Source organism: Cordyceps militaris (genome assembly GCF_000225605.1).
Source record: "Cordyceps militaris CM01 unplaced genomic scaffold CCM_S00009, whole genome shotgun sequence".
Classification (NCBI taxonomy): Eukaryota; Fungi; Ascomycota; class Sordariomycetes; order Hypocreales; family Cordycipitaceae; genus Cordyceps; species Cordyceps militaris.
Genome location: NW_006271977.1, coordinates 208729 through 234933, shown reverse-complemented (window position 1 = coordinate 234933; position 26205 = coordinate 208729). Strand labels below are relative to the sequence as shown.

The 26205-nt window shown below is 56.4% G+C and overlaps 11 protein-coding genes across 11 annotated transcripts; 7 read left to right on the top strand and 4 right to left on the bottom strand.

The window, feature by feature from the left end:
* Positions 1-149: 149 nt before the first annotated feature.
* CCM_09389 (lipase 3 precursor) lies at positions 150-1902 on the top strand (the record flags this gene model as incomplete). Its single annotated transcript, XM_006674523.1, has 2 exons — positions 150-180; positions 275-1902. The coding sequence occupies 2 exons, from the start codon at positions 150-152 to the stop codon at positions 1900-1902; spliced, it is 1659 nt and encodes a 552-aa protein (XP_006674586.1).
* Positions 1903-3157: 1255 nt separating this feature from the next.
* Positions 3158-4222, top strand: CCM_09388 (uncharacterized protein; the record flags this gene model as incomplete). Its single annotated transcript, XM_006674522.1, has 3 exons — positions 3158-3585; positions 3685-3943; positions 4022-4222. The coding sequence occupies 3 exons, from the start codon at positions 3158-3160 to the stop codon at positions 4220-4222; spliced, it is 888 nt and encodes a 295-aa protein (XP_006674585.1).
* A 528-nt stretch (positions 4223-4750) lies between these two features.
* Positions 4751-5723, top strand: CCM_09387 (uncharacterized protein; the record flags this gene model as incomplete). Its single annotated transcript, XM_006674521.1, has 4 exons — positions 4751-4982; positions 5041-5166; positions 5224-5369; positions 5433-5723. The coding sequence occupies 4 exons, from the start codon at positions 4751-4753 to the stop codon at positions 5721-5723; spliced, it is 795 nt and encodes a 264-aa protein (XP_006674584.1).
* A 604-nt stretch (positions 5724-6327) lies between these two features.
* On the top strand, positions 6328-8358 carry CCM_09386 (alpha-L-fucosidase, putative; the record flags this gene model as incomplete). Its single annotated transcript, XM_006674520.1, has 4 exons — positions 6328-6962; positions 7017-7201; positions 7263-7728; positions 7800-8358. 4 exons carry the CDS (start codon positions 6328-6330, stop codon positions 8356-8358), a joined length of 1845 nt encoding a protein of 614 aa, XP_006674583.1.
* Positions 8359-9057: 699 nt separating this feature from the next.
* CCM_09385 (pre-60S factor REI1, putative) lies at positions 9058-10164 on the top strand (the record flags this gene model as incomplete). Its single annotated transcript, XM_006674519.1, has 2 exons — positions 9058-9155; positions 9207-10164. 2 exons carry the CDS (start codon positions 9058-9060, stop codon positions 10162-10164), a joined length of 1056 nt encoding a protein of 351 aa, XP_006674582.1.
* A 3125-nt stretch (positions 10165-13289) lies between these two features.
* CCM_09384 (C6 finger domain protein, putative) lies at positions 13290-15323 on the top strand (the record flags this gene model as incomplete). Its single annotated transcript, XM_006674518.1, has 3 exons — positions 13290-13500; positions 13569-15220; positions 15273-15323. The coding sequence occupies 3 exons, from the start codon at positions 13290-13292 to the stop codon at positions 15321-15323; spliced, it is 1914 nt and encodes a 637-aa protein (XP_006674581.1).
* Positions 15324-15755: 432 nt separating this feature from the next.
* CCM_09383 (Riboflavin kinase) lies at positions 15756-16353 on the bottom strand (the record flags this gene model as incomplete). The annotated part of the gene is made up of 2 exons (XM_006674517.1): positions 15756-16193; positions 16246-16353. The coding sequence occupies 2 exons, from the start codon at positions 16351-16353 to the stop codon at positions 15756-15758; spliced, it is 546 nt and encodes a 181-aa protein (XP_006674580.1).
* A 986-nt stretch (positions 16354-17339) lies between these two features.
* Positions 17340-18056, bottom strand: CCM_09382 (NAD(P)-binding domain; the record flags this gene model as incomplete). The annotated part of the gene is made up of 1 exon (XM_006674516.1): positions 17340-18056. One exon carries the CDS (start codon positions 18054-18056, stop codon positions 17340-17342), a length of 717 nt encoding a protein of 238 aa, XP_006674579.1.
* Positions 18057-18514: 458 nt separating this feature from the next.
* On the top strand, positions 18515-19170 carry CCM_09381 (Zinc finger domain-containing protein, RING-type; the record flags this gene model as incomplete). The annotated part of the gene is made up of 2 exons (XM_006674515.1): positions 18515-18533; positions 18602-19170. 2 exons carry the CDS (start codon positions 18515-18517, stop codon positions 19168-19170), a joined length of 588 nt encoding a protein of 195 aa, XP_006674578.1.
* A 236-nt stretch (positions 19171-19406) lies between these two features.
* Positions 19407-20323, bottom strand: CCM_09380 (uncharacterized protein; the record flags this gene model as incomplete). The annotated part of the gene is made up of 2 exons (XM_006674514.1): positions 19407-19870; positions 19930-20323. The coding sequence occupies 2 exons, from the start codon at positions 20321-20323 to the stop codon at positions 19407-19409; spliced, it is 858 nt and encodes a 285-aa protein (XP_006674577.1).
* A 1224-nt stretch (positions 20324-21547) lies between these two features.
* Positions 21548-22333, bottom strand: CCM_09379 (short-chain dehydrogenase/reductase SDR; the record flags this gene model as incomplete). Its single annotated transcript, XM_006674513.1, has 1 exon — positions 21548-22333. One exon carries the CDS (start codon positions 22331-22333, stop codon positions 21548-21550), a length of 786 nt encoding a protein of 261 aa, XP_006674576.1.
* Between the last annotated feature and the right edge of the window lie 3872 nt (positions 22334-26205).

The window sequence follows — 26205 nt, the reverse complement described above, 5'->3', positions numbered from 1 at the left end:
CCTCGTTGGCTTCCTCGTTGGCTTCCTCGCTGGCTTCCTCGCTGGCTAGCTACCTAGCTGGCTTACTTACTTGCTGGCTTGCTGGCTGGCTGGCTGGCTGGCTGGCTGGCTGGCTGGCTTGGTAGCTGCTAACTGGCTATAAGGATAATATGTATCTAAAAAACATAACGGCCCACTTACGTACGCATTATTTCATATCTAACCACACACTAGGTGTGAATTGGGATTTGGCGACAACACTCACCTATAGGCTGCCGTACACGCTCGCCCTGAGCCCGCGCCACCCAGAAGATTTCAGTGGAGTTGGCCTCTGGCACAACAGTCATTGGTCGTTCCGGTCAGGGCATTGAAACCTTCAACGGCATCCCCTACGCCGATCCCCCTGTGGGACCGCTACGCTTCAAGCCCCCGCAAAAGATCTCTCGGAAGCTGGAGCCCGTCGACGCCACGGGCATCGCCCCGTCCTGCCCACAAATGCTCATCTCCAACGCCACCAAGACGGCGCTGGGGAGAATCGCGAGCAGCCTCATCGACCTGCCCGTGCTCAGGGACGTGCTCCGCGGCCAGGAGGACTGCCTGACCGTCTCGGTGCAGCGCCCGGCCGGCACGCGGCCCGACACGAAGCTTCCCGTGCTGTTCTGGATCTTTGGGGGCGGCTTCGAGCTCGGCGGCAGCAACACGTACGACGCGACGTCCCTTCTGGCAGCCGCGGTCGGCGATGGCATGCCGTTTGTCTACGTGGCCGTCAACTACCGCGTGGGCGGCTTCGGGTTCCTGCCCGGCGCGGAAATTCACAGGGACGGAAGCGCGAATGCGGGATTGCTCGACCAGAGGATGGCGCTCGAGTGGGTGGCGGACAATGTGGCGTACTTTGGCGGCGATCCGGACAAAGTGACGCTCTGGGGAGAGTCGGCAGGTTCCTTCTCCGTCGCCCATCAAATGGTCCTGTTTGGCGGCAGCGCGACGTACAAGGGAAAGCCTCTCTTCCGCGGTGCCCTCATGGACTCTGGGAGCTTCATGCCGGCCGATGCCATAGACTGTCCCAAGGGTCAGGCTGTGTACAACGCTGTTGTCCGAGCCGCTGGCTGCGCCGGTGCGGACGATACCCTGGCGTGCCTCCGGTCGCTCGACTACGGCGCATTTTACGAGGCGGCCACGTCTGTGCCGAGCTGGCTCTCTTTTAGCTCGACTGCGCTATCGTATCTGCCGCGGCCGGACGGAAACGTGCTGCCGGCAAGCGCAGAGGATCTCGTAGCGGCTGGACGGTACCATGCCGTGCCGCTCATCAACGGCGACCAGGAGGACGAGGGGACGCTGTTCTCGCTGTTCCAGCAGAGCATCAAGACGGACGATGATCTGGTCGACTACTTCTCGACGCTGTACTTTCAAAACGCAACCAAGGACCAGCTGCGGTCGCTTGTGGATATGTACCCCAGCGACTTTGACGGGAGCCCTTTCCGCACGGGCTCGCTGAATGTCCTGTATCCCAACTTCAAGCGCATCGCGGCCATGATTGGCGACCTGGTCTTTACGCTCCCGCGGCGCCAATTTCTCGAGCTGGCGACGCACGCCAATCCGGACGTGCCCACGTGGTCCTATCTGTCCTCGTACGCGTTTGGTCTCCCCGTGCTCGGGACGTTCCACGCCTCGGATCTCGTGCAGGTCTTTTACGGCGTGCCGACGACGCACGCGACGCTGAGCTGCCGCCGCTACTACTTCAACTTTATATACGACTTGGATCCGAATAAGGGAAAGGGCGGGTATTCTCACTGGCCGATGTGGAAGGAGAAACGGACGCTCATGTGGTTCAAGACGCAGTTCAGCAACGACTATCTGACGGATGACTTTCGGAGCGATGCGTATGCCGTCTTTCGCAAGCTGGGGAGCGTGTTGCGTTTGTAAGTACCGATAGGGGCCGTAGTAAGTTTTAACTACCTAGTATATAAGGTTATAGATAAGGCGATATTAAGGCTTACCTTATTAGAGTGTAGAGAAAAGTTTTTCTAGCCTTATACTCTAGTAAGTGTTTATCTCCTTAGTATATTACCTATTCTTTTTTCGTTTTATAAATTTTATAAATTTATTTAAAATAATACTATATCTTATTAAATTATTAAAGAGGTATTAAAAGATTATTAAAGTATTATTAAAATAATATAAATTTATTATATTATATTATACTATATTTATATACTAGGGGGAGGATAATCAGGCTTGGCTGGCCGGAGAGGCATAGGCCAGACACGGCGCCGGGACGTGGATAAAAACCCGGCATAAGGCATCAAGAGGGGTCTTACTAGACCCCTATATACTCTAGATTAAGACTATATAGAATCCCGCAAATATGGTTAAGGTTTTCCCTTAGGTACTCTAGTTTTTCCTTACCCTATTATTAGTAGAGGTACTAGATAGGTTATTTAGCCTAATTAGTATATAAAAATTATTATTATTATTTAATACCTTTATATTTTTTAATCTATAAAGATATAGGGGAAAAAAAGGGGAAAAACCCGATATTATTACCTACTTAATATAGCTCTATATTTCTAGTTAATATATACTTCTATTTTAAAGAATATATACAAAAACGCCACTATTAGTAGGAGATATCTTACTACCTAATTAAAGCGCTACTATAACGTAGTAGATAACATAACTATTGTCTCTCGGTGCTAATCTCCGCTGCCGTTAATGTGGTAGATCACGCCCCTACTAACGTAAGGTAGAATACGCTGCTATATTGTAGTAGATATAGAAGGTAAACTCTCTAAATCCCTTTAAGAAACAAAAGATACGTTGGCACTATGCTTCTATGCCTACCTCCCTAACTTTCAAAAAGGTGGTGTTGATGTAGCAAGAGAGTGTAGGTAGTACCCCTGGCTGGCTGACCTGTTTGTTTACTCGCACTTGTTGACTTGTTGCTTGCATCATCTACGGATACAACAAGACGACACTAGAACTTATACTTTAATAATTACTATTACTAGAAAGCTATATTAGTATAGACTATAGTGCTAGTTCTACTTAATTTAATAACCCCGTGTAGCAAGTCGTTCAAACCACACACTCACACACTCCCTTCGTACTACACCACTTCATACTACACCATTTGTTCCCTTTGCATCGCGTCCTTCAGCATCATTGACACGATTTGGACATGTACAAATCAAACGAATCAAACGACGCGGTACAGTCAAAGCCCGCCAATGTCGATGTGAGGCTATTCCTACAGAAAACCCTCCACCCGCTCTTAGCCTTTAAGGAACCCAGCATTCCTGAATCGATCCTAATCGAGTACCGTGCCACCGTCGTGCCCCTCGACTTTGATACTGGTGCGCCGCGCAACGGCGCTCCCGCCCTTCTTGGTCTAATGGACAGGGAAGCGCTGAGGCGCGCTCTTGACGAGCTAAAGCCCTGGATCGCGCAGGACAAGTATGATTATGAAGCGGGGGACGGGACAAGTCCGTCCCGTTGCCATCACAACGGCTACTTCCTCGCAAATATTGTTGCAGCTTATTTGCAGAATAACCAGGACCCGCGCTCTCACGACACTCTGCAAGACAGAACTTGCTGGCAATGGGGCGGGTACGTTGCTTCTGTCGCCTTTCCTGCCTCTCCTCCCCCCTCCCACCTCCCCCTTTTCCCTTGCACTTCCATTTCAACTAACCATGTCTTTCCTTGCAGCGGCGAGGGTACCGATCGTTACCTACACAACTACCACGATGACTACACTTGGACACCTGGCTCCTTCTTTTTAAATCTACTACCCTCCAAGCCTCGCGAGACGCTTCCCGATCCCCGCAAGCCACATGTCATCCACCATGTCATCGACTCGACGCCGTGGAAGCCGGGTACGCTCCGAACTAGCGAGTTCAAGTCCATTGTCTTTATCGCGGCCGCCAACAAGCTCAAGGCTGCCTACAAGGACCTCGACTACTTTGGCGTGAGTTCCACCACCTACACGACCCGGCCTGCTCAGGCTGCTTGCTTGTTTGTCTGTTTGGCTGACAACCTTGGACAGGTGACGGTTGTTTCCTTCTTCAATTGGGAGGTCCGCATCGTGCAGGGCCTGGTCAATTTCAAGACGCGTGGCGTGGACATTCGTGTCTCGCCCGCTCAGAGCTTTCGCGATGGCTTCCGCAATCAAGATGGCTCGATTGACCCCCGCTTCCTGACGCTTCTGGCCTACAACCTTGGCGAAGTCCTCCCTTTGGCCAAATAGCGCATCAATTTTCGTGTTGACTGGTCTCTCTTTTTTTTAGAATCATGTCTAAGTCGTATCCTCCTCGCTGGCCGAGCAGGAATCTGGATTATATTTACCGTTCATTAGCGAAATCTTATCTAGTGTGGGTGTACGGAGTACGAGGAGTTGAACTTATAGGATCCGGTAGCAATTCAACAACAGCAGTACAAGTTACGGGGGCGGACCATTACGGACATCTACCTACAGAAAATGATTACTTGGTATTTTAAGTAGTGATTTATCTAATCAAATTTGTAAAAATATTCCAGGGCTATATTAGTAGATTTATAGGGTGTGAAAATCGCACAGAACTTTTGTCTCCCGCCTTGATTCCGCTCCACTGCATTACCAGCCCGGAATCCGCCACCCGCCCGCCATCAGAAACGCAGTGGCACCACCTTTCCAACTGACCCCTCGCAGAACCATCCCATCTCCAACCGCAAACGACAACGCGCTCTCGCAGCGTCCCCCCCTCTCCAGACCAGCACCGCACGACCGTAGCCAGCCATGCCATCCGCCAAGGGCTACCACCCCGTCGACGCTGCCGACCACGACAGCAGCGGCGACTGGGACGCTGACCTGACCCGTCGCGAGGCCCGGCTGGCGCACAAGCAGAAGCGCTTTCGGGTCTTGATGATTGGCAATGTCCTCGTGTTTCTCGTCTCGATGTGCTTGGCGGCTATTTCCTGGCTCGCCAAGCCGTCACTGCTCGAGTGTGACCGGATGACCTCGCCGTACTGTGAGTTGTTGGCCCCGTTGCGCTGTGAGATGTGTTGGGAGACTGACTGTGGTGATAGCGCCGGTGTTTAACGGAGGCGTAGAGCATTGGGAGGGTGACTTTCAAAACGCCTTTAACCAGACGTCCAAGTACAGAGGACCGCCGACGCTCGAACTTGAGACGGCCTGGGAGGAGCTTTGGTATCGTACGTGTACATGATGTGTCGCCGCGTTTGCGATGTGCTGACCTTGAGCCTTCGCAGAGCCCGGTGTTGGGCTAAGCATGGATGAGATTGCCAAACTGAACAAGACCCGTGCCGGCGTTCAATTCACCGAGATTGAAGGGAGCGATCCCAAGAATCCGACGTACGCCGGCACCCTCGAAGTCTTTCACCAGCTCCACTGCCTCGTATGTGTACCTGCGCTCCCCTTGTTCCTACCATCCGCTGACCCTCTTCTCTCTCTTCCTCAGAGCCTCATCCGCCAAGCGACATGGCCGCTGCGCATGTTCAACGAGAGCTGGCACTCGTACCCGTGGTTCCTCACCGACGAGCTGGCCGGCCGCATGCACGTCGACCACTGCCTCGAGTCGCTGCGTCTCAGCTTCATGTGCTACGCCGACGTCACGCCCGTCCTGGCCGAGGACAACCCCATGCGCCCGACGGGCCTGCAGCTCGACTTTAACGTCCACCACAAGTGCCGCAACTACGACAAGATGATTGAGTACGTGCGCACGCACGGCGTGGATGTTCCGCCCGAGTAATGAGGAGCTGGGGGCATGTATATAACGGCACATCGATATGGACTCTTTTTGAATAGTACATAGATTGGAATGATGATTGGATGACTCTACTCGAGGGGTAACCTTGGGGATCACTGCAAAATAACACGACAGATTTGGTCTGCTGCATGGAAAGGTTACATCCGACAACAATCAGCTCAGAGTTAGACGGGCATCCGTCAGCTTCTTGTCTTGACGTCAAAGAAGCGGCGGGGAAAAGGCTTAAAGGGTGGTATCGAGCCCCGTACCATGGGCCATCCTGACGCCAATAACCCGAGGCCCTTTGTCCGGCTGTTCTCATCATCGTGTAGATCCTCCGACACAAGTCCGGCGATCGAAACAAAATGCTACCCCCGCACTCAAGTACCAGATGCATAATTTCATTGCGCTAGCTTTGAACAGCGGGGGTAAAATACCCGACGGGAGACTTTTTGACCCCGGTCTTGCGCACCCAGCGTCGTAGCGCAGCGTTCAGATCAGGAAGGTCAATTGGAGATGCCTTGAGCTCGCTTGGGCGGACTCGTATTTAAAGGATGCATCGTCTCCCTTGCATCTCACACGAACAGAAATCAATCGCCAGTCCGCAATGGTTGCTATGATGCATTGGCTCGCTGCTCTCACCGTGGCAGCCTCGGCCGCCTCAGGCCTGCTCAGCACAGACGACGTGCAAATTGCCTGGCTCAGTCGGTTGCCCATTCCCCGTTCTCTTGCGAGTACTGACCATTCTCCAGGCGACGATGCGCCCACTATCAGCGTCATCAGCCCCAACCTCACCACCAAGTGGTTCGACGGCAGCGACTTTGTCCAGATCATTGAGCTCTTTGTGCTCAACACGCACAAGACGCAGTTCCTCACAAAGAGCCATAACCTCACGGTGACAATCGCCTCGCCGTCTCTGGACACGGTCCGTCCCGGTACCGTCGTGCGCCTCGCCCCGGGCCAGCGGGCGCTGGTGCAGGTCGGCGTCCGGAACAAGGCCGGCGTCAAGGCCGGTGCGTCGTGCCACGGCAAAGTCACGGCCATCGCCGGCTCGCAGACGGCGGATGTGGCACTCGCGGGATTTTGCGGCATTGCTGATTATGAAAGTACGGCGGAGAGCTTGCTCGCGCACCGCACGCCTGACTGGTTTGACAAGATCAAGTATGGCATCTTTATCCACTGGGGCTTGTACTCAGTGCCAGCGTACGGCAACACGGGCAAGAATGAGAATTACGCCGAGTGGTGAGTGTTTGGTTTTTTGTTTCTGAAAAGAGGACGCGGTTGACAGGTGTGCAGGTACTGGAAGTGGCAGCATAACCCAAATGACAAGACGCAGACGTATCAGTACCACTTGAAGACGTACGGCAAGGACCTCAACTACGACGACTTTGCCGCCAACTTTACTGGCGAGAACTTCAACCCCAAGGAATGGGTTGATCTCTTTGCCGATGCCGGTGCCCAATACTTTGTTCCCACCACCAGTACGTTGCGTTGCCCCGATGTACTACCAACCTCCCAGAACCGGCACTCACACACTCCCAGAGCACCACGACGGCTTCGCCCTCTTCAACTTTTCCACGTCCATCAGCCGGCGCTCCACCGTGCACTACGGCCCTCGACGCGACTTTCTAGGCGAGCTCTTTGCCGCCGCCCGGCAGCACCAGCCGCACCTGCGCCGCGGCACCTATTTCAGCCTGCCCGAGTGGTACAACCCGCAGTACCGGCACGGCGGCAGCTTTGCCGGCGGGCCCCCGACAAATCCCTACACGGGGCAGGTGCTGAACTACACGGGGCACGTCGAGGTGGGCGATTTCGTGACGGACGTGCAGGTGCCGCAGATGGAGGCGCTCGCGTACGACTACGGCACCGAGATTTTGTGGTGCGACATTGGCGGCCCGAATGCGTCGGCGGGTGTCATGGCCCGCTGGATCAACTGGGCGCGCAAGAGCGGGCGGCAGGTGTCGTTCAACTCGCGCTGCGGCCTCCGAGGCGACTTTGACACGCCCGAGTATGTCGACCGCCCCCCCCCGAAACCAAGCTTCACAACCAAAAGGTTGCCGCTAACATGTTTTGCGCCAGATATGACCCCAATCCGACGCATCCTCTAGACCGAAAGTGGGAGTCGAGCCGGGGCATGGACCCCTACTCGTACGGCTACAACCACGTCACGCCCGCCGCCCAGTACATGACGGGCGAGGCCATTGTCCGCTCCCTCGTCGACATTGTCGCCAGCAATGGCAACTTCCTCCTCGACATTGGGCCCCGCGGCGACGGCGCCATCCCGTCCATCATGCAGACCAACCTGCGCGACGCCGGCGCCTGGATCCGCGCCCACGCCGAGGCCATCTTCGACACCACGTACTGGGCCGTGACGGCCGGCGCGGACCCGTTTCGGTACACGGCCACGGCGGACGCGTTTTATATTCATCACGTGGGGAGGCCGGCCAGTGAAGTGGCAGTTCCGGATGAGGTGCCGTACTTGCCGGGGGATCGCGTCACGGCGCTCGGCGGCGCGGCGGACGGGACTGAGCTGGGCGTGCGCTGGCAAGGGCTGGGGACCTTGACGCTGGAGCTCCCGCAGAGCGTGGTGGACGGGGATAGATATGTCTGGACGTTCAAGATTGAGTACGTGCTATGAGAAGGGAATGCTGCATTTCCCGTAACTACTTTGCATAATATTGGAATTGCCTTGTTTGATGACTGGTCCCTCGTACTTTGCAAAATGTGTAAGCCAAAACGCCGCGGTTGCTCCTACCGGAACGAGCTGCGCCGCAAGCCACAGTTCATACTTGATTTACATAATAAAATAAAAATTACAAGACTCGCATCCTTCTAGCTAACCAGAAGGCCGCGATTTAAAATGTTCATCCTTGACAATTAAAGTTCCCCAAATTGCTTGGTTCGCGGAAAACAATGGCAGTTTAGTCACGAAAGTGCGGGGTTAGCCTCTGAGTCAATGCCGCTAAAGAGGGTGATGTAGTAACTTGGTAAATTCTCAGACACCGTAGAGTGACTCACTTCTAGGGGCTGCCAGGGGTTTTTGCTTTTCTCAGACGGAAAGGCTTTTGTTTCTTGCCCCAAACTATCTAGCTTGGGAAGTATGTAGGTGCTTAACAGGAAAACCTAGCGGACCAAGGTTTGCATGTTGGTAAAGTATCGAGCCGCTAGAGGTGTAAGCGAAAAAAAATACTCAAATGGGCAAATGTATATAAATCAAGGCACCCGCCGCAACATGGTGTAGTTTCTCGACTGGATAACCTACCAAAAAAAAAACACACAATTCAGACTCCTACACCTCTTTTCTTGTCGTATTACTCACGATTATCCAATTTCCACCATGACGGGAACGACTGGAACCTGCAGCACCTGCAGCACCTGCAGCCTCACCTTTGATACAGTGGGCGCATTCCGCGTACACGCCAAATCACCAGAACAGTACGTTTTACCTGGCCATCTGCCGGCAGCAGCCAATGCTAACCAGCACAGTGTCGCCAATCTGCGGCGAAGAGCCGCGCAGTCGGGTGCCGAGATTCGCACCGCGAGCGACTCGGACTCGGACAGCGCCGCGCTGTCGGGTGCCGAGATTCATAGCGCGAGCGACTCGGACTCGGATAGCAGCCTGTCCTACCCGCCGTCGAGCGATTCCGATTCCGACGCGGAGCCGAGCAGGTGCATCGCACACCCGGGCTTCGTCGCCGAGCAGTGTCTCTTTTGCGACGTGCAGTCAGCAGACCTGGACGCGAACCTTATTCACATGGCGAGCACGCACAGCTTCGTAGTGCCGTACCAGGCGGAGCTGGCCGTGGAGCTGGAGACGCTGGTGTGGTACCTGCAGCTCGTCATCTACACATACCACGAGTGCATCGCGTGCGGCAGCCGGCGACGGTCGGCGGCGGCAGCGCAGCAGCACATGCAGAGCAAGGGCCACTGCCACTTCGACATGGCCAATCCGGAAATGCGCGAGTTCTACGACGTGTCGGCGCTAGACGCGCGGCTGGTGTCGGGGCTCGCAGGGCCAGACGAGGGCACCATGCAGCTGGCGTCGGGCAAGCTCATCGCGCAGCGCGGCGCTGACGGCGCGCCGAGCGGTGCCGGCAATGGAGGCACTCGTCGCAAGAGGCTGGAGCGAGGGCAGCTCAAGGAGGCAGAGACGGCGTTGGCGATCCGCGGCAGCGATGAGCAGCGGCAGGTCATGCTGGACGGCGCGAATATGGGCTTGACGAAGAAGGCGGCGAGGCAGATGGCACAGCTGAGCGTGCGCGACCAACAGGCGCTGGCGCACCTGCCACCCCGTGAGCAGCGCCGGGAGCTCGCGCGCTACCGAAAACAGGCCAACCAGGCGCTGCGGGCGAATTGGCAACAACTGTCGAGGCTGGGGCGCAACGGCAACAAGACGTTGATGAAGAATTACAAAGCGCAGGGTCCTGGGCGCCGGAACGGGTGAAGGAATGACCCGGTGGTTCTCATAATTGCAGTGATGCTTTCGGCATTGCTGCTAACATAGCGGTATTTCTAGCATCTCAGGGAGTTTATTGGTTGTTTGGGTTAGTAGGTTGTAACTAGAAAAATGCATCAAAGTCTGATACACCTTGTATTCCGGCTGCCACTGTATTTGGCTTGTGATCGACGCGAACGGTGACGGTGATGTTGCAGAGCATGTGGAGTTGTGGCTCGGCAGAGGCAACGGTAGTAGAGGAGAGAGAATAGCTGCAGGCTATATGTAGCTCAACGCACGAGGAGTGCGGACAAGTGCAACTAGCGACCGCAACAACGGGTAGTGATGTCTCGTTCTTTTTTTTTGGCCCTTGTTCGCCAACGGTCAGATGAGCAACTCGCAATTGGCGGGCAATTTCGGCTACGTGGTACGTGGAGTTCCGGCCGGCACGGCGGCATGGGTGAGCGGCCTTTGCTCCCACATGAAGCCGGAGTGGATGCCGCCTCGGCTTGCAACGACGTCGGGTATGTTTGCCCTGATGGTTGTGGGAGACAAAGTCAATTAGCGGTCCGTGTGCCGGAGCTTTCGGTGGAAGGAGGTGTAGGCCGTTTGGTTTGGTGGTCCGGGGAGGCCGAGCGCGGGAGCGACATGGCAACGACTCATGATGCCGTGGCCGGATTGGCAGCAGTAGCGCATCGTAATTCGCAATTGTCAGAGCCGAGGAGGTGCAGGAGGTGCTGCTGTGGTGCCAAGACCTGAAGAGGCTGAGGGCTTGTTGTTGCAGGCATATGTTGCGGGTGTGTTGCAGGTTCTGGTGCTAGTGTCTGTGGTGCTGGGGTGCAGAGCCTATTTCGTCATATGTCTCTTGTGAGCAGAAATTCCTGTCGATCAAGCGGCGTTCTGGTGAAGCAGTCAAGACGGGTTCTAACTATTGACGAGGGGCAGCAGTATTAATGCCTCCGCCTGCTGGGATGGCCAGCACCGACCTGGGCCGGCATCGCCGTTGAAGGTCCATTTTGCGAGTTGGAGAAGATGAGCGATCGCCTTTGTTTTGATGCGGCGACTAGAGCAATTGGCGTCTGGGCTGGTGGCTAGGGCAAACCAGAAAAGCTGCACGCGAGAGAAGGCACACACACAGACGCTGCGCTGCGAGGAATGTGGTGGTGGAGGGACGACAGGCGGTGGCGTGCAGAAAAGATTCTCTTGGTTGACTGGCTCAAGAGTGGGACTGCGGGGGGAACGAAGCTGGGCGTTGAAAGCTGAGGCCGGTCACGAGCCAGTCACAACCGAGCTATTCCAAGGTTGACCCGCTGGGCCGGAGGGGCAACGAGCACGTCGGCCGCTGCATTGCGCTTTGTAGCCACTAAAAACGAGGGATAGCTTTGTAGCCACTAACTAAAAGTGAGGATGGTCCAGCCTGGGGAAATGGTAACGAGAGGCAAATTTTCAGAGAGGCGAAGACGGGGTGCAGAGTGCAGAATGGCAGAGGTAAATGGGTACCTAGGTAGGTATGTATGTAGGCAAAACGGCCACTTGGTAGTTACCTGTTAAACCCCGCATGCTGACATGGAAGGAAACAGAGAGAGAGGCTCAGTTCAGCCCGCCAACGGCCACGACTTTAATAAAATATAGCACGTTTCCAGCGCCCATAGTGCCCGCTTCCAGCGCCTCCAGCACCTCCCGCCCCCATCCAGGTGCTCTTAGTCCACTGCTAGACCAGCGCTAGCGTCTTCCTCAGCGTCTTCATCCACCTGCCGAGCCAGCCTGGCCAGCCTCATCTCCACCAGCCCAAACCAAACCAACGCTGGCAAAATCCAAATCCCCGGCTTGAGCAAATCCCAAGAACAGCCCTCCAAAACCGTCTTCCCAGATTCCATCTCCCACTAGTTGCCCAAACTGCCTCTCCTCTTGTTTCCCCATATCCAGTCGTCTCCAGTGTTTCTCTTTTGCCTGTGGCACTTCCTCCTCTCTTCATCCTTTTTTTCTACCGGCTCCTCCGTCCCTTCAACTCGTCAGCTCTTGCCCCGAGGCTACAATCCACACTCGGAATACCTTCGCCGACCAAACGCTGCGGCGTCCTCACGACACACGCGAGCCCGCATGGCCCTGCACCACCGCTGCAATTCTCGCATGGCGCCAATTTAGCTCCTCCGACGTCTTCTCCTCTTCCCGCCTCTGCCTCTCCGTCCTTTTTTCCTGCCAAAGACGTCGCTCGCCTTGCGCGTCCCGTGCCGCTTGGTGAAAAAGGCGCCCTTCGATCCCCCGTCGACGCCCACTGCTCCCCGTCTTGTGCGCGACAGCACACTTCAGCCGAAAGCCACGCACCCAAAATACAACCTCGAGAGGCGCGCGACACACACCCAATTGTCCCCCTCACACCACGTCAACCCGGAGACGGTCAATCCTACGCAGCCTCGCCCTGCGCGTTGCCACATACGCCGTGCCCGCTGTCGCCGAATGCTGCCCGACCCAAATACCGCCACGTACTCATGGAAACCACTCCTCTTAACAAAGCCCGCTTAGCTTTCTGTGTCAATTAGAACCTGCACATCGCCCTGGAAGACGACGACCGACAATCACTCTCCTGTCGCCGACCTCCCTCCGCGTCGCACACACACATCTCAGCTCGCTGCATTGCCACTAGCCGAGTCGACACATCACACAGCAGCGTCCGTCTCCCCGCCTCCGGCGTCTCTGTACGACCCAGCCATTCGCCCTCGTCTTGGTTTCAGATTTGCCTGCAGTCAATACGAACCGACAGCGTTGAGCTTGCACTGCTGTTTGTGCTGTTCTTCACCGCAGTCTGACCCAGTCCGACTTGCGCATTGTCGCGGCGCAACCAAACTAGGTAGCTTGCGACCAACGCGCCCGACTGGTCCTTCTCGCTACAAGCAAGCGACGACGGACCTAGTTCCCGTTTCGTCCGACACCGCACCTCTTCACCGACCCGGCTGCCTTTGTGTTGCCCGCCTCTGTCGCACTGCGTCCACGCCACTGAGCGCTGTATCGATAGCCAGGACCTTGGCAATCCTTGCCCGGATCTCCTCGTGGCTTATCGCTTCGACCCGTCCTATGTCCTTGGCTCCAAACCACCTGCGTCTTGTGTAGCCCAATTGCCCTATTAAACAGCCAAGATGCCCGACGACGTCGACGACTCAACGACCGAGCTCTCGGACCATATATCCGATGTCGAGGAAGACGGCGATATCAAAATGACAGACAACGCAGGTGACGACACCAACGGTGAACCCAAGAAAAAGTACGATCCCAAAGATCCTTCGAGACCTAGACGCAAAAAGGCCAGGAGAGCGTGCTTTGCCTGCCAGAGGGCGCACTTGACTTGTGGTATGTATCCGATCCCGCACCGCTGTAGTCGCGCGAGTCGGAATCCGAACTTAACGTGTAACCTGCAGGTGACGAACGCCCTTGTCAACGATGTATCAAGCGCGGTCTCGCAGACGCTTGCCAAGATGGCGTCCGCAAAAAGGCCAAGTATCTCCATGATGCACCGGCCGAAGCACTACGGCCCGTGTTGGGACCAAACTACAACCCAAGCTCCGGGACCGCCACTCAGACCAACGGCAACAGACAGAACTCGACAACTTCAGAAGCTGCCATCTCTACCCCGGGTAGCGCATTCATATCGGCTGCCAGCACTGCCTCTTATCCCGTGTATTCGTCCACGGCCCAGGCCGGTGTGACGCTGTCTCCGAATCTTGCCTTCAACCCGCAGACGACGGCGGCGTCGGATCCGTTCCCAAGTCCGCAGCCTCAAATTGGCGGCATTCTAGGAGGAGGTGCGATGGATTTCAGTGCGCTATTTGATCCGAGCAATCCTGCTCTCTACAACTTTGACCTAGAAGGCCTGAACTTTGGCAGTCAATACGCTGGCTGGGAGTTTGGCATCCTGAACAAGATGGGTATGGGCGCGGATCCTTCAACGCGGGATAATTCAATATCGCAGTCGACTGACCCCGCATACGCGTCGCTTTTCGCCAACGGCAACGGTGCCACCATGCTGAGCGGCGAGTACGGCGGCACGGATGCCAATGCCAGCATGTACACGCAAGGCAACCTGCAGCACGGTTTGCCGCACGCCTACGCCATTGCTGCGGCACCGCAGTCGTTAGCCAGTCCAAGCACTGATGCGACGACAAGTCCGCCCAACAATGCCGAGGGATCTCCCAAACCCAACAGCTTTGCGCTACAAAACGCACATGCTGCCCGCATCAAGACAAAACCAGACAAGGTAGCCCAGATTCTTGGCAAACGACAACGTGACTCCGCCGGCATCTACACGTCCGTCAAGGAGCCGTATCCCTACACCAAAGGCTTCCACAACATGGTGCAGGTCCTACGCGACCGTCTTCCCCACAGCAAGGTCATTAAAGTCGCGCGGTCCTTGGCGGAAATCCGCCCATCTTTTATCGCCTGTACAAAAGACCTCACCCGGGAAGACTTGGTATTTATGGAGAAGTGCTTCCAGCGCACGCTCGTCGAGTTTCACGACTTCCTGCAGCACTGCTGCGCACCCACTGTTGTGTGTCGCCGGTCCGGCGAGGTCGCTGCCGTGAACAAGGAATTCACGGCGCTGACGGGCTGGACCAAGGACGTGCTGCTGGGAAACGAAGCCAACCGCAACGTGTACGGTGGGGGCGAAGGCGGCGAGGTGCTACCTCCGCGTAATTGGAGAACGGGCGAGGCCCAGCAGCCCGTGTTTCTGGCGGAGCTGCTCGACGACGACAGCGTCGTCGATTTTTACCACGACTTCGGCCAGCTCGCGTTTGAGGATTCGCGCGGCAAGGTCCAGCGCAGCTGCCGTCTGATGAAGTACCGTACGGGTGGCGCCGCGGGGGTTGGGGTCGGCGACGTCAAGCCCCTAGGGGTGACGAATGGGGGCGGTGCCGTCAAGGCCACGGCCGGGAGTATCCTGAGCAACCGCGTGACCAAGATTGACGGCGAACATGGCATCTCGCGCATCGAAAAGGATGGCAAGGTGGATTGCACGTATTGCTGGACGATTAAGCGTGACGTGTTTGACATTCCGATGATGATTATCATCAACGTGAGTACACTGCCTGAAAGCAACGCCGACTCTGTACTAACGTGAGTGTTAGTTCTTGCCGAGATATTATCCAAACCAGGAGCCTCACCAGCTCGCTGTGTAAGCGGACAGTGTGTGTGGTTTAGATGGAGAGACGGTGTAACTTGGGTTTTTCTTTACTGCATGGGAGGTGTTTTAACTTGATTCAGTTTTGGGGTTTTGGTTATTTCCTTCTTCTGCCGGGGTTTTGTTTTGGGTGGGCACTTTGGTCTTTCGTTTGGGTCTGGGTAGAGCGGGCAGAGAGGACGGGCATGAGGCCGTGATACCCTCGGCGCCAGGGTCGCCGAACATTGGATATGATGAATCCTCGCGTGTTTTTTCCTGCGGTGATTTTGAATGTGACAACGTAAATGACGCACAGCATGTTCTATAAAGCGTGTATATTGTATCCGCACTCTCGTGTTCTCTACACATGGTTTTTGTCTACCCTGTCCATAAACTCCATCCCATTTGCACATGCACTCGTATCCCTCATGACGCAGCAGCCTCCGACCGTCTACAGCGGCTTGGTCAGCCACTCCCCGCCCTGCAGCGCGCCGTACGCCCAGCGCTCGCGCGCCAGACTGCTGCGGGCGACGTCGCAGTCAACGTTGATGTCGTCAATCAGGGCCTCGAGGCTCTCGTAGTCCTTTTCCTCGCGGATGAAGCCGGCAATGAGCAGGCGCATGTGGGCGTCGTAAAAGTCGTGCGAAAACTTGTGCAGCACGTGCACCTCGGCGCTGCGCACCGTGTTCTTGTAAAACGGGTTGTACCCGATGGACATGACCATGGGGAAGACGGAGAAGGAGGACGTCGCCGGCGCGGCCGGCGCGTGCTCCGGGTGCGACGCCGGCAGCGACAGCGCCGCGTACCCAAAGTACACGCCAGACGTGATGTCGCCGATCCAGGGCGTCACGGCGGCGTCGACGGGCAGGTTGGCCGTGGGAATGCCGAGCTGGAAACTTGGTCAGTACATGGGCGTGGTCGGTGGGAATGGCGGCACATACCTCTTTGGAGCCGCGGCCAAACCCAGAAATGACCTTGCCTTCCATCTGCAGAGGGTACGGCGGTTCAGGACCGGCCTCCCCGCCGACAATCGCTGGTCTGCCCGTCATCAGGTTACGCGGGGGGGTGGGAGAGCAGCAGCGTGCGCCTTCTGAGAAAAAAGCTGGTCTGGCAAGGGCCAGGTGAGTGAGGATACAGGCTGGGAGGAATAGGGCCAGCAAAACGGTAAAGAAGCAGCACAGAGAACGGTAACGATGGGTGAGTGAGAGAGAGAAACTCGGGTTGAGAGAGAGAGAGTTGCTGAAGAAAAGGCGCCGGCTTGCTGCAAGGCTGCAGCGGGCCTGCGCGCGGGGCGGTTCGGTTTCGCTGCTGATGACAGGACGAAAAAAGTTGAGTCACCACCCCCCTTCTGATAACGTGGGTGGGGTGCAGGGTAGGTTACCCAGGAGAGGGTTGACTTGTCGGAGAATATAAGGGCATGCACATATGCGCAAGAAATGATTGCTACCATGCTGATGAGGAGAATTTAACTTGGTGGGGGAGGTATATTATGTGCGCTGCCAAGTGACAGCGCCTGCATCTATCAACGCATGAACTTGGCATGGGGTTATTCAGGCAACGAACGAATAAGGACAAGAAGGAAATGCAGAATATGAGAAAGATGAGACATGAATAGGATTCAATATATGGAAGCGTAAAATATAAGATGGCAATTTAGAGATATGATAAGAACAGCGGTGGTACATTACATTTCGGCAGTCAATTTGGATGCCTTGGGTTCCGATTCGTCGTTACAAGGCGCGGTTCGCACAGCCATGCACTCTCATGGCGTTTTTCCCGGCTAATAAGGAACATTTGCTCTTAGGTCTATTGTTTTACTCATTTATTGGTCAATCCTCCCACAAAGTATGACCAAATTGAAGGTTTTCACAAGTCTTGACACTGGTACAACATTAAGATAGAGTTGGCATTCTGGTATCGTAGATAAAAAAATAAATAAAACTTGCCCACCACGTCCCATTACCGCGTTTCCCATACAGCTATATTCGCTTCCTTTGCAGGCCAATCTTCTCCCGCCGCACAGCAGTCAGTCCCCTTACGCCGCCGGCTTCTCCGCCTCCTTCCACTCTGTCCTGCCGAGCCTCAGGATCTCACTCGCCTCGACGACCCAGTACTCGCTCGGGGCCTTGCCCTGCGCAGCCAACTCGGCAGCCCTGACGGCGGCCCTGGCAATAACCTCTGCGTCCTGGCCCAAGAAGTCCTTTGCGGCGGTGCTGACGCGGCCGAGGCCGTGCGTCAGGCTCTGGAACCAGCTCTCGGCGGTGCGGCGCTGCTCGCGCTCGCCGAGGATGACGCCGGGCTTGAGGACGATGGCGTGCGCGAAGCCGAGCTCCCGGACGGCGTCCTCGACGCCGTTCTTCATCCGGCTGTACGGCACCCCGCTCGACAGCAGCCCGCGGGTGCCGCCGCTCGACACAAACACAAACGTCTGCGCGCCTGCCGCCTTGGCCGCCCGCGCCAGCTCCACGTTGAGGTCGTGGTCAATCGCCCACTGCGCCGCGAGGCTGCCCGCCGCCGCGCGCGTCGTGCCCAGCGCGGAGAAGACGGCCGCGGGCGCCGGCGAGAGGCCCGACAGGAGGCCCGCCCACTGCGTCGTGTCTGTGCTGACGACGGCGTTGAGCGCGGGGGAGGTCGTCTTGGGCGCGCGGCGCGTGATGGTGCTCACGGGCGTGAAGGACTCGCTGGCCAGGATGGTGGAGAGGATGTGGGAGCCGACAAGCCCGGTGGAGCCGATGATGGCGGTAGCAGGCATGGTGGATATGGAGGATGCGTGGTTGGTTTGAAAGTTTCGGGTGGTGATGGATTGGAGGGTTGGAGACGATGGAAAGAGGAAAAGTTGTTGGTTGTTGTGGTTGTCTTAAATGGTCAGTGGTTTGCGCGGAGTGCGGAGCGGATTTCATCATTGGAGCTTAGGGGGAGCTTCGGGAGCTTCAGAAGCAGGGGGGGGGGGGTTAGCACGAGTTTCCGCTAAAATCGGCAGGCCGCTACAGGGTTGTCCCGCCCCGCAGCAGGTAAGTCCAAAGTGGGATGCAGGATGCAGACGTAACCGTCTTCTCTGCCTGCTTCAACCACTTCGCACCTTTTGCATTGCGCAGAGCGACTGGCGCCTGATTCCTCGCCCTCTTCCTCTTTCTACCCTCGCCGGACCTCTTCCACCACTCTTTTTTTCTCTTCGCAAATCACATTCACCGCGCCCTCCCTTTCCACACCATGGCAACCCAATACGAAGGTCCGTTACCCCTCCCCCGCGCGCCCCCGGCCGCTTTTCAACTAACATACGCCCCCTCCTTTGATCAGTCGAGCACAACGTGCAGTTCACCGAGCCGCGACGCGGGCGGCGCGTGGACATGGCGTCCTTCTTCTCGCTGCTGAACCGCGTGGCGGAGACGCCAGCCGGGGGCGCGCAGCACAACCCGCACGCCACGCCGACGCCCGTCGACACGGCCGACCTGTTCCGGATGCTGCAGGACCAGCTGCTGACGCTGCACACGACGGCGCCGACGGCCGACAACCGCTCCTTTCTCGAGCAGCTCATCACCACGCTCGACGGCGAGATCCAGGACCCGCCCACGTCGCTCCGCGGCGTCTCGCAGGAGTTTGTCGACGGCCTGGACAGGGTGCCGCGCAAGACGCTGGCCGAGGACGACGACTGCGCCATCTGCAAGATCCCGTACCTGGAGGACGAGTGGTGTCTGGTTGTTGCGCTGCCGTGCCAGGGACGCCATCGGTTCGACCTCGAGTGCGTCGGCCCGTGGCTGCGCAGCGTCGGGACGTGCCCCATGTGTCGCGAGGAAATGGTCAAGAAGAAGGACGTGCCGGTGGTGGTGGATGATGATGAAGAGGACGGCGACATGATGTATGCGTAGAGTGTGGAGGGTGATGACTATATGCGCGTGGTGGTTGTTGCGGTGCCAGTTGTGGTAGTCGGGATGTGGGAACCATGTTGAATGGGAGTATCGGAGTTGGTCTTTAAATCATATAAGCATGAAGCCCTACAGAATAGTTCCGACGAACTTGCTTCAATAGATGAAATCATGTATATAAACTGGAATAAGAGTTTTAAGAATCATGCTGTCAAGCAGCGCACATCGGTGGAACCTGCTTATTTCCCACCCTTTTCAATCGTGCTCATCTTCTTCACCACGCCGTCCACTCTCTCCTTGAGGCCCTCTTCCTTGGCCGCACAAGACATCTCCGACGACAGCTCGCCGAGGCGCTTCTTCCAAAACGTCCATCGGTCCTTGGACGGGCCCTTGATGGGGGCCTCGACGAGGCTGCCGGCCTTGGTCAAGTCCACCTCCTCCTGCTTGAGGGAGCCCGCGGCGGCGGACGACAGGCGGTGCAGTTCGTCGCCGGCGTGCCAGAGCCACTCGCTGGCGGTGCTGAGGTGCAGGTCGCGCGACGCCTCGGACGGGTGCTTCTCCTCGAGGCCGGCGCGCAGCTCCCACAGGCCGAGGTTGAAGGACGACTGGATACGGTGGCCGAGGATGCGCGCGGCAAACGAGTTGAGCGAGATCCATCTCTGGAGCGACGCGTGATCTTCCTTGCCGTCCAACTCGGGCTTGACTGTCGTCGTGTCAGTCTCTCCACGTGTACTTGGGCTCCAAGGCCAAGTGTTCACTTACAGTTCCATGCTTCTCTCAGCGCGGGACCAAGCATAGGCAGGTCCTTCCACACCCAAGTCTTGGCATCCCAAATCTCAACCTCGGCTGTCTTCTTCTTCTGGAGTGCCTCGATGACGCTGACGAGCTGCTGCAGGCGCTGGTCGGTCGCGGGGATGGTCACGGCCGACTTGATGACGACATCCCAGAGGGTGTAGAGGAAGTCCTCGGCGCCGTCCTTGTTTGCGGCGAGCGCCTTCTGGAAGAGCGCGTCAATCTTGTCGGCCGTGTCTTCAGCCGCCGTGGCTTGGGCCGACGACGTCGTGTTCTTGACGTCTACATCGATGATGCCGGCAATCTGCTTGGCGAGGGCGTCGCCGGTCGCGACCTCGGTGGACTGGAGAGGAGCTGTCGACATGGTGGAATAGGTGTTTGCGTAGGGGCCGCTTGTGTAGAGGGAAGGGGGAGCAGGAGCCGCAGGACGAGGGAGCCGGGAGGCGTGGCTTGATGGCTGCCGCTGGATCGGAACAGGTGCCGGGACCAAGGCTGGTGGATGACGTTGGTGGGGGATGCGCGGGGCGTGGGTGCTTCGATAGGACGGCGGGTTGGATGGTCGGATCGGCACAGGGACTGGGTGGCGAGGCAGAGGCGTCTTCATCCAAAGAAGGGGTGAGAGATCAAGGGGACATTGATCAAGGAAAGGGGTACGTCTTGTAGTTTGAACATAAACAGGATGACTAGCTCGTTTGCAAGTGGCAATGTACGGATAGCAGGCACAGCCGTGCCCCTCTTGCCCTCCTCCAAGGCCCGGACGGAGCTTGCGCGGGGTTCATTGCCATTGAGCCTTTTGAACCTTGTACCCCTCACCGAAAGCCCGTGTGGGAAATAGTACAAATGCACGTGTACGAATATAGTCAAGACCATGTTATCTAGAAGGACCTAGTTCATCAACATTTCCGCCGGCGTTTTGTTCTGAATGTCCACAAAGACCAATCACCACTCTAGCCCGCGCCACGATCTTTCGCCGCTGCCCACGTCATTTTCAGCCCTCATCTCCCCCCGACCACCCACCAGTCTGCAGCTGACGGCGATCCCATTTTCCGTGTTGGGGTCTTTCTTTATCGCTACAGAGTACAGTTGCGGCATGCACGCAGCATGGATGGCGCAGCGTACAAAGGACCTGCAAACACCAGAACACGGGCGACGACGTCATGCTGTCTCACAGCCATCTGCAATCGGCGCGAGATAACCCCAAGTATGTAGGAAGCTGCATCAACACCTGTGACCAGATTGCACAAAGTCGATATATAGGCGCGCCTCTCGCACGGCCACAGTAAATTGCATCGAGATGCCTGGACAGTAAGAGATAAGCTACCCTGTACTAGCAAAGGTAAAGGCCGTGACATGCTCGTGTAGACCAACTATTGCACCACATCATTTACTACCAAAAAATGGCTTACACCTCCTTTGAAGGGCCCGATTTGCGATTTTTCCAGCATGCCATGGCCGTTTTACACAACAGTATGGTATTTCACAAACACTACCCAGCATGCCATGGCCGCTTACAACAGTATCCATGGCCGCTTTACAACCGTATGACATTTCACAAACACTACCAACTGCCCATGCGCGCCATACGTACTCATGTCCAGCCGCCATCAACGCGGATGCTCTGGTTCGTCATGCCCGAGCTGTCGTCGGCGCACAGCCACATGGCCGTCCGCGCAATCTCCGGGGGCACGAGCAGCCTCTTGATGGCCTGGCTGCCGAGCACGCGCGCCTCGTACGCCGGCGTCATGACGTCGCGCAGCTCCCTCTCCGTCGCGATCGACCCCGGCATGATGCTATTGACGCGGATACCCTGCGGCCCGAGCTCGTGCGCCAGCGTGCGCGTCAGCCCCACGACCGCCGCCTTCATCGTCGTGTACGGCACGACGCCCGTCGCCGGCACCGCCCACGTGATGCTGCCCATGTTGACGACGGCCGCCGTCGGCGCCGCCTGCAGTAAGCCAGGCAGCAGCGCCTGCGTGAGGAAGAACTGGTGGCTGAGGTTGACGTCGACAGCGCGGGCCCACCACGCCGGCGTGATGTCGGCCGTCGGCTTCGCCATGGCCGCGGCCGCGCTGTTGATCAGGCAGTCGACGCGCGGGAAGGCGGCGAGGATAGCAGCCGCCGTCGGCTGCAGCGCGCCGGCAATGTCCGCGACGTCGCAGTGGTGGTAGACGGGCGCGTGCGCGACCCCGAGCGACGCCACGCGGGCCGAGGTGGCTGCGGCCGCGGCATCGTCAATGTCGAGGAAGACGACCTGCGCGCCCTGCACAGCAAAGTGCTCGACCATGGAGGCGCCAATACCCATGCTGCCGCCGGTAATGACGACGACGCGGTCCTTGAGGCTGGGGTATGTGGCGAAATGGCTATGGTCTGACATTGTGGCTGTTGACTTACAACTCCTGTTAATAATATGCTTATATGTATGGGGCGGGGCGGTGGCCAACTGATTGTTGGCGGGCTTTGTAGTTTTTCTATGTTAGAGACGACAAGAGCAAGACAACCGGGTTTGCCAAGGGCGTACTAGTTATTTTGATCTTCACCTCGCCATGTCTCCAGATCGGGACAAAAGGCGCGGGCAGGGTGGAGGTGCAAGCCTCGTCTCGTGTGCCACGACAGCAGCTGTAATGAAACGTTGCGGCAACTTGTTTAGTTAGCCGGCTTGGAGCTGCTTCGGACCGTAACCGTAACGGGAGCCTGAGTGGCGCTGAGAGACGCACGCGAGCCGATCATGATGGTCCGGCCTGGTGCGATGAGCTCTTGGCTACATGTTAAAAGACGGTGTAAAGATCATGTCACATTCTCTCACTTTAAGGTAGGTGACCAGCTTCCATCCAACGCTGGCCATGCTGGCTTCCTATTTTAGAGTTGGACCAAAAATCACCACCACCGAGCCAGAATCGCCTCGCGGGCGTCACCTCTCCCGAAGACACAGAAATAATTAACAGACTGGTCTGTGGTACCTGGCAAGAAGCAACACTCGTCTTAGAAGAAAGCCGTTGGCAGGCAGCACGCCGAAGTCGGCGCTCAAAGAAAGCACGCATCGCATCAAATAAAATGAGCCTGATCAGCTACCCATGCACATACACTGCCGATTTAAGCGGAGGCCGCTTTCCTTTGAGAGCCTGCGGGGTGTGGTTCAGCATAAATCTGCATCAAATTCTCCGACATCAGGTCGACAACTATTACGACATTGGACGAATCAAAGAACCCACCAGTATGACGGACTATAGCGACCATGCAGAGAAGACGCCACGACTCCGACTTGCTTTGAGGACGTTGAAACAGCAGAGCGTATTCATGCTGTTACAAACAGCTCACTGCAGAGTCAATACATGTACATACATCGAATGCATTACCTTGTGGCAGTGCCAAGTCTGGTGGCTCCACAGACTTCACCAGCAAGCAGCATGGCTGCAAGTGCAAAACACCATGATGCTTGTGCGCGCAGTCGAGCGTTGGATGGGCACAGAGCTCCCTGTCTCTTGGCTCTATCGTACTTGCGGATTGCATGTATCCCTGTAGTTTGAGTGGATGACTTCGTCTGTGTGAGCGCATCATGCAGCACATGACCATACGAGCCCGCCCTAAGGAACTAGGTGTAGTCAAAATCCTGTATCTGAGAATGTTACCAAGAGCAAACAGGTCTGAAGAGAGCCAGTAGACGAGACCGCACAGCTCCATGCTGGCGTAATTTGTGGCAGCATAATATGACAAACTCAGAACAGAGCGCCAAGCTGAGCCTGCGTGTCGTACGGCCCTGAAAACGCACGGAAGCCTGTCCTTGGGATGAAACGCTGGCCAGGAGCCCGTCTCAGAATTGAGCCAGGCTATCGAAACAAGCGCTCACACTGGCAGGCACGGCACGAGCACCCTGTCTGTCGGCGTTGACGGCGCCGATCGAACTGATTTGCAACCAGCGAAGCCTACAGCTCATAAGCGCCATTGCATGTCAGATTAAAGCTAGCATGGCTCCCCACCGCCTATCCAGCGCAGAACCGGGGAATATTGAAAGTGAGCCCACTGAGGAGCGTTGCGGCGAGTTTCCGGACCAAGTGAGCTCAAGTGCTGGTGCGTCCAAGGCGGCAGATAACCACCAGTACCAATAGCTTTGCCCTTGACCGGGTCTGGCGCGACGATACCTGCTTACTTCGGCCTTAATTCCGAAAACGTGCGCCTAGACGGAGACCCCTTTGTCTCAGCGTTGCGGAAATCTACTTCGGGCGGTGGCACCGCCGCCAGCATTGGCCCCCGTCTATACGGACTCGGACGCGCCCGCAGTTGGGGCTTCTAGAAGCCTTAACCCCGTCATTCCAATTCCTGCTTGTGGCCCGCAACCTCGATCGGCGGCCTGACCGACTGGGGCGGAGCGGATGTCCGCCTACAGGCTACTTGTCATAACTAGCCCCATTCTTGGTCAAAGGCACCAGAAAGAGGAAGATGACAAGGTGTGTTTCGACGGCCGTCTCTGGTAGATACGCGCATAGCTCACAGATTTCTGCCGTGGTGGCTAATATTAACTGACTGTACTGATTTTGGCGTTAGCCTGGGAGCGTGGCTGAAGACGACGGCCAAGTCATGACATGGCATTTCCGTACACCATTTCAGCGGTCTGATGCAAGTATATGCATACTACATGCGCCGGGCGGATAAGAGACAGTGAGAAACCACACCTAGTATCATGCGACGGCGCGACGGGACAGAATCGTAGTGCTGCAGGCTCGTTTGACCAATGCTCGTGTCGCATTATCGCATGGAGCTGAATGAAGAGGACATGCCCGGGAACCTATTAATTATCAGCTTCCGAGAGCCAAGACACAGATGGAGATATTGTGCCGCTAGGCGCTCTGGCCATTTAGGGATGTGCAGGTCTCAGTGTGAACATGGGCAACCATTTTAGCAACCTATGCCGAGCACAATATCATTAGCGGGCGTAACGACATGTTCGTAACAGCTATGTATAGGTCTGTTATATTACCAATGCCTGTCACATTGGTAATTGCATACTATTTGTATTCCACCGAACGGATATTCGAAGTGGCTGTCTGGCCCCTTCGGCTATGTGGCAGGGCGCAAATCACAGCCGTCGGGGCACGGCAGTAATAGGCAGTTGCCCAGTGTCACCCACTGCTCTGCTCAGGGGTGCTGTGGGCCAAGTTCCAACGTGTTGTCTTCCGCTGCAACGGGGATCGAGGTCGACACGTGGTTCAGCAGGGATACGGTCTCGGCTGGCTACCAGTGACAAGTACGGACAGCTGGTAACTCAAGTCAACCAGCGCACCTATACGAACTTGTCGGTGCAGACCCGTCCCGCCGCAGTTTGCACATGCTCGAGACCAATGAGATGCTGTACCTAGGTCATAGTGCGGGCGCATTTGTTCTGGAAGCCACGGAATATTCTTGAGCTGGACAACCATCGTGTTCCATTGTGGCGCCCTCTACTCCGTATTCTGGACAAGGCTGCAGCATGGGCCTGCAGGTCCATATCCGCGTCTGGTGGTTGCCGCAGAGTTGCCCGACTAACAAGGGGTTATTCGGTTGACCCTGATAATAGGGGTTTGAATTTTGAGTAGACTGTGGCAATCGGTCAAGCAGACAGCCGAACTAGTTATCATAGCGTCAATAGATTGTTAACGCCTTAAACCTGGCCAACCGGGGTATAGCGGGCGGCAAGAGCCGGCCATAAGCCACCCAGGCTGGGATACTTGAGTACATATTGCAGAAACTGACGATGAGACCAGAGCCCTGGTTTTGGATTGATGTTGGTTCCGATAGAAACTGTATCTTGCGCAGTTACCACGTGAAAGTCGCCACATCGGGTTATGATAGTCTAGTTTTCGAGCACATCGTGCAGCTGATGTAAATTGATCGACGCGGCAATGTGCTGCTGGACTGTTCATCAGAAACCTCGGTCAGCTCCGCAACAAGAAGTGAGCGTTGGAAGTTGAGCCGTCAAGACGGCTCTTGTCAAAGTTGGGTTTAGTAGTGCAGGTCTTGACTGATCTAGAGACGAGATGTTAGTAGATGTTGGCCAGTAGAAAGGCCTTTGCAGCGTTGGATATGGCCGGCGACCCCGGGCCCGCTAGCTAGCGACGCCGCATGGCTTGCCCTGCACTAGTCCAATAGGATTTGACGTGCATGGATTGGACCAGAAAGGTTAAAGTTAATACTTGAAACAGTTGCGCGAGGGTAACTAGCGGAGGCGGTGACAGGCTTGTGATTCAAGGCGTCGGGTCGAGGTGTACTGGATAT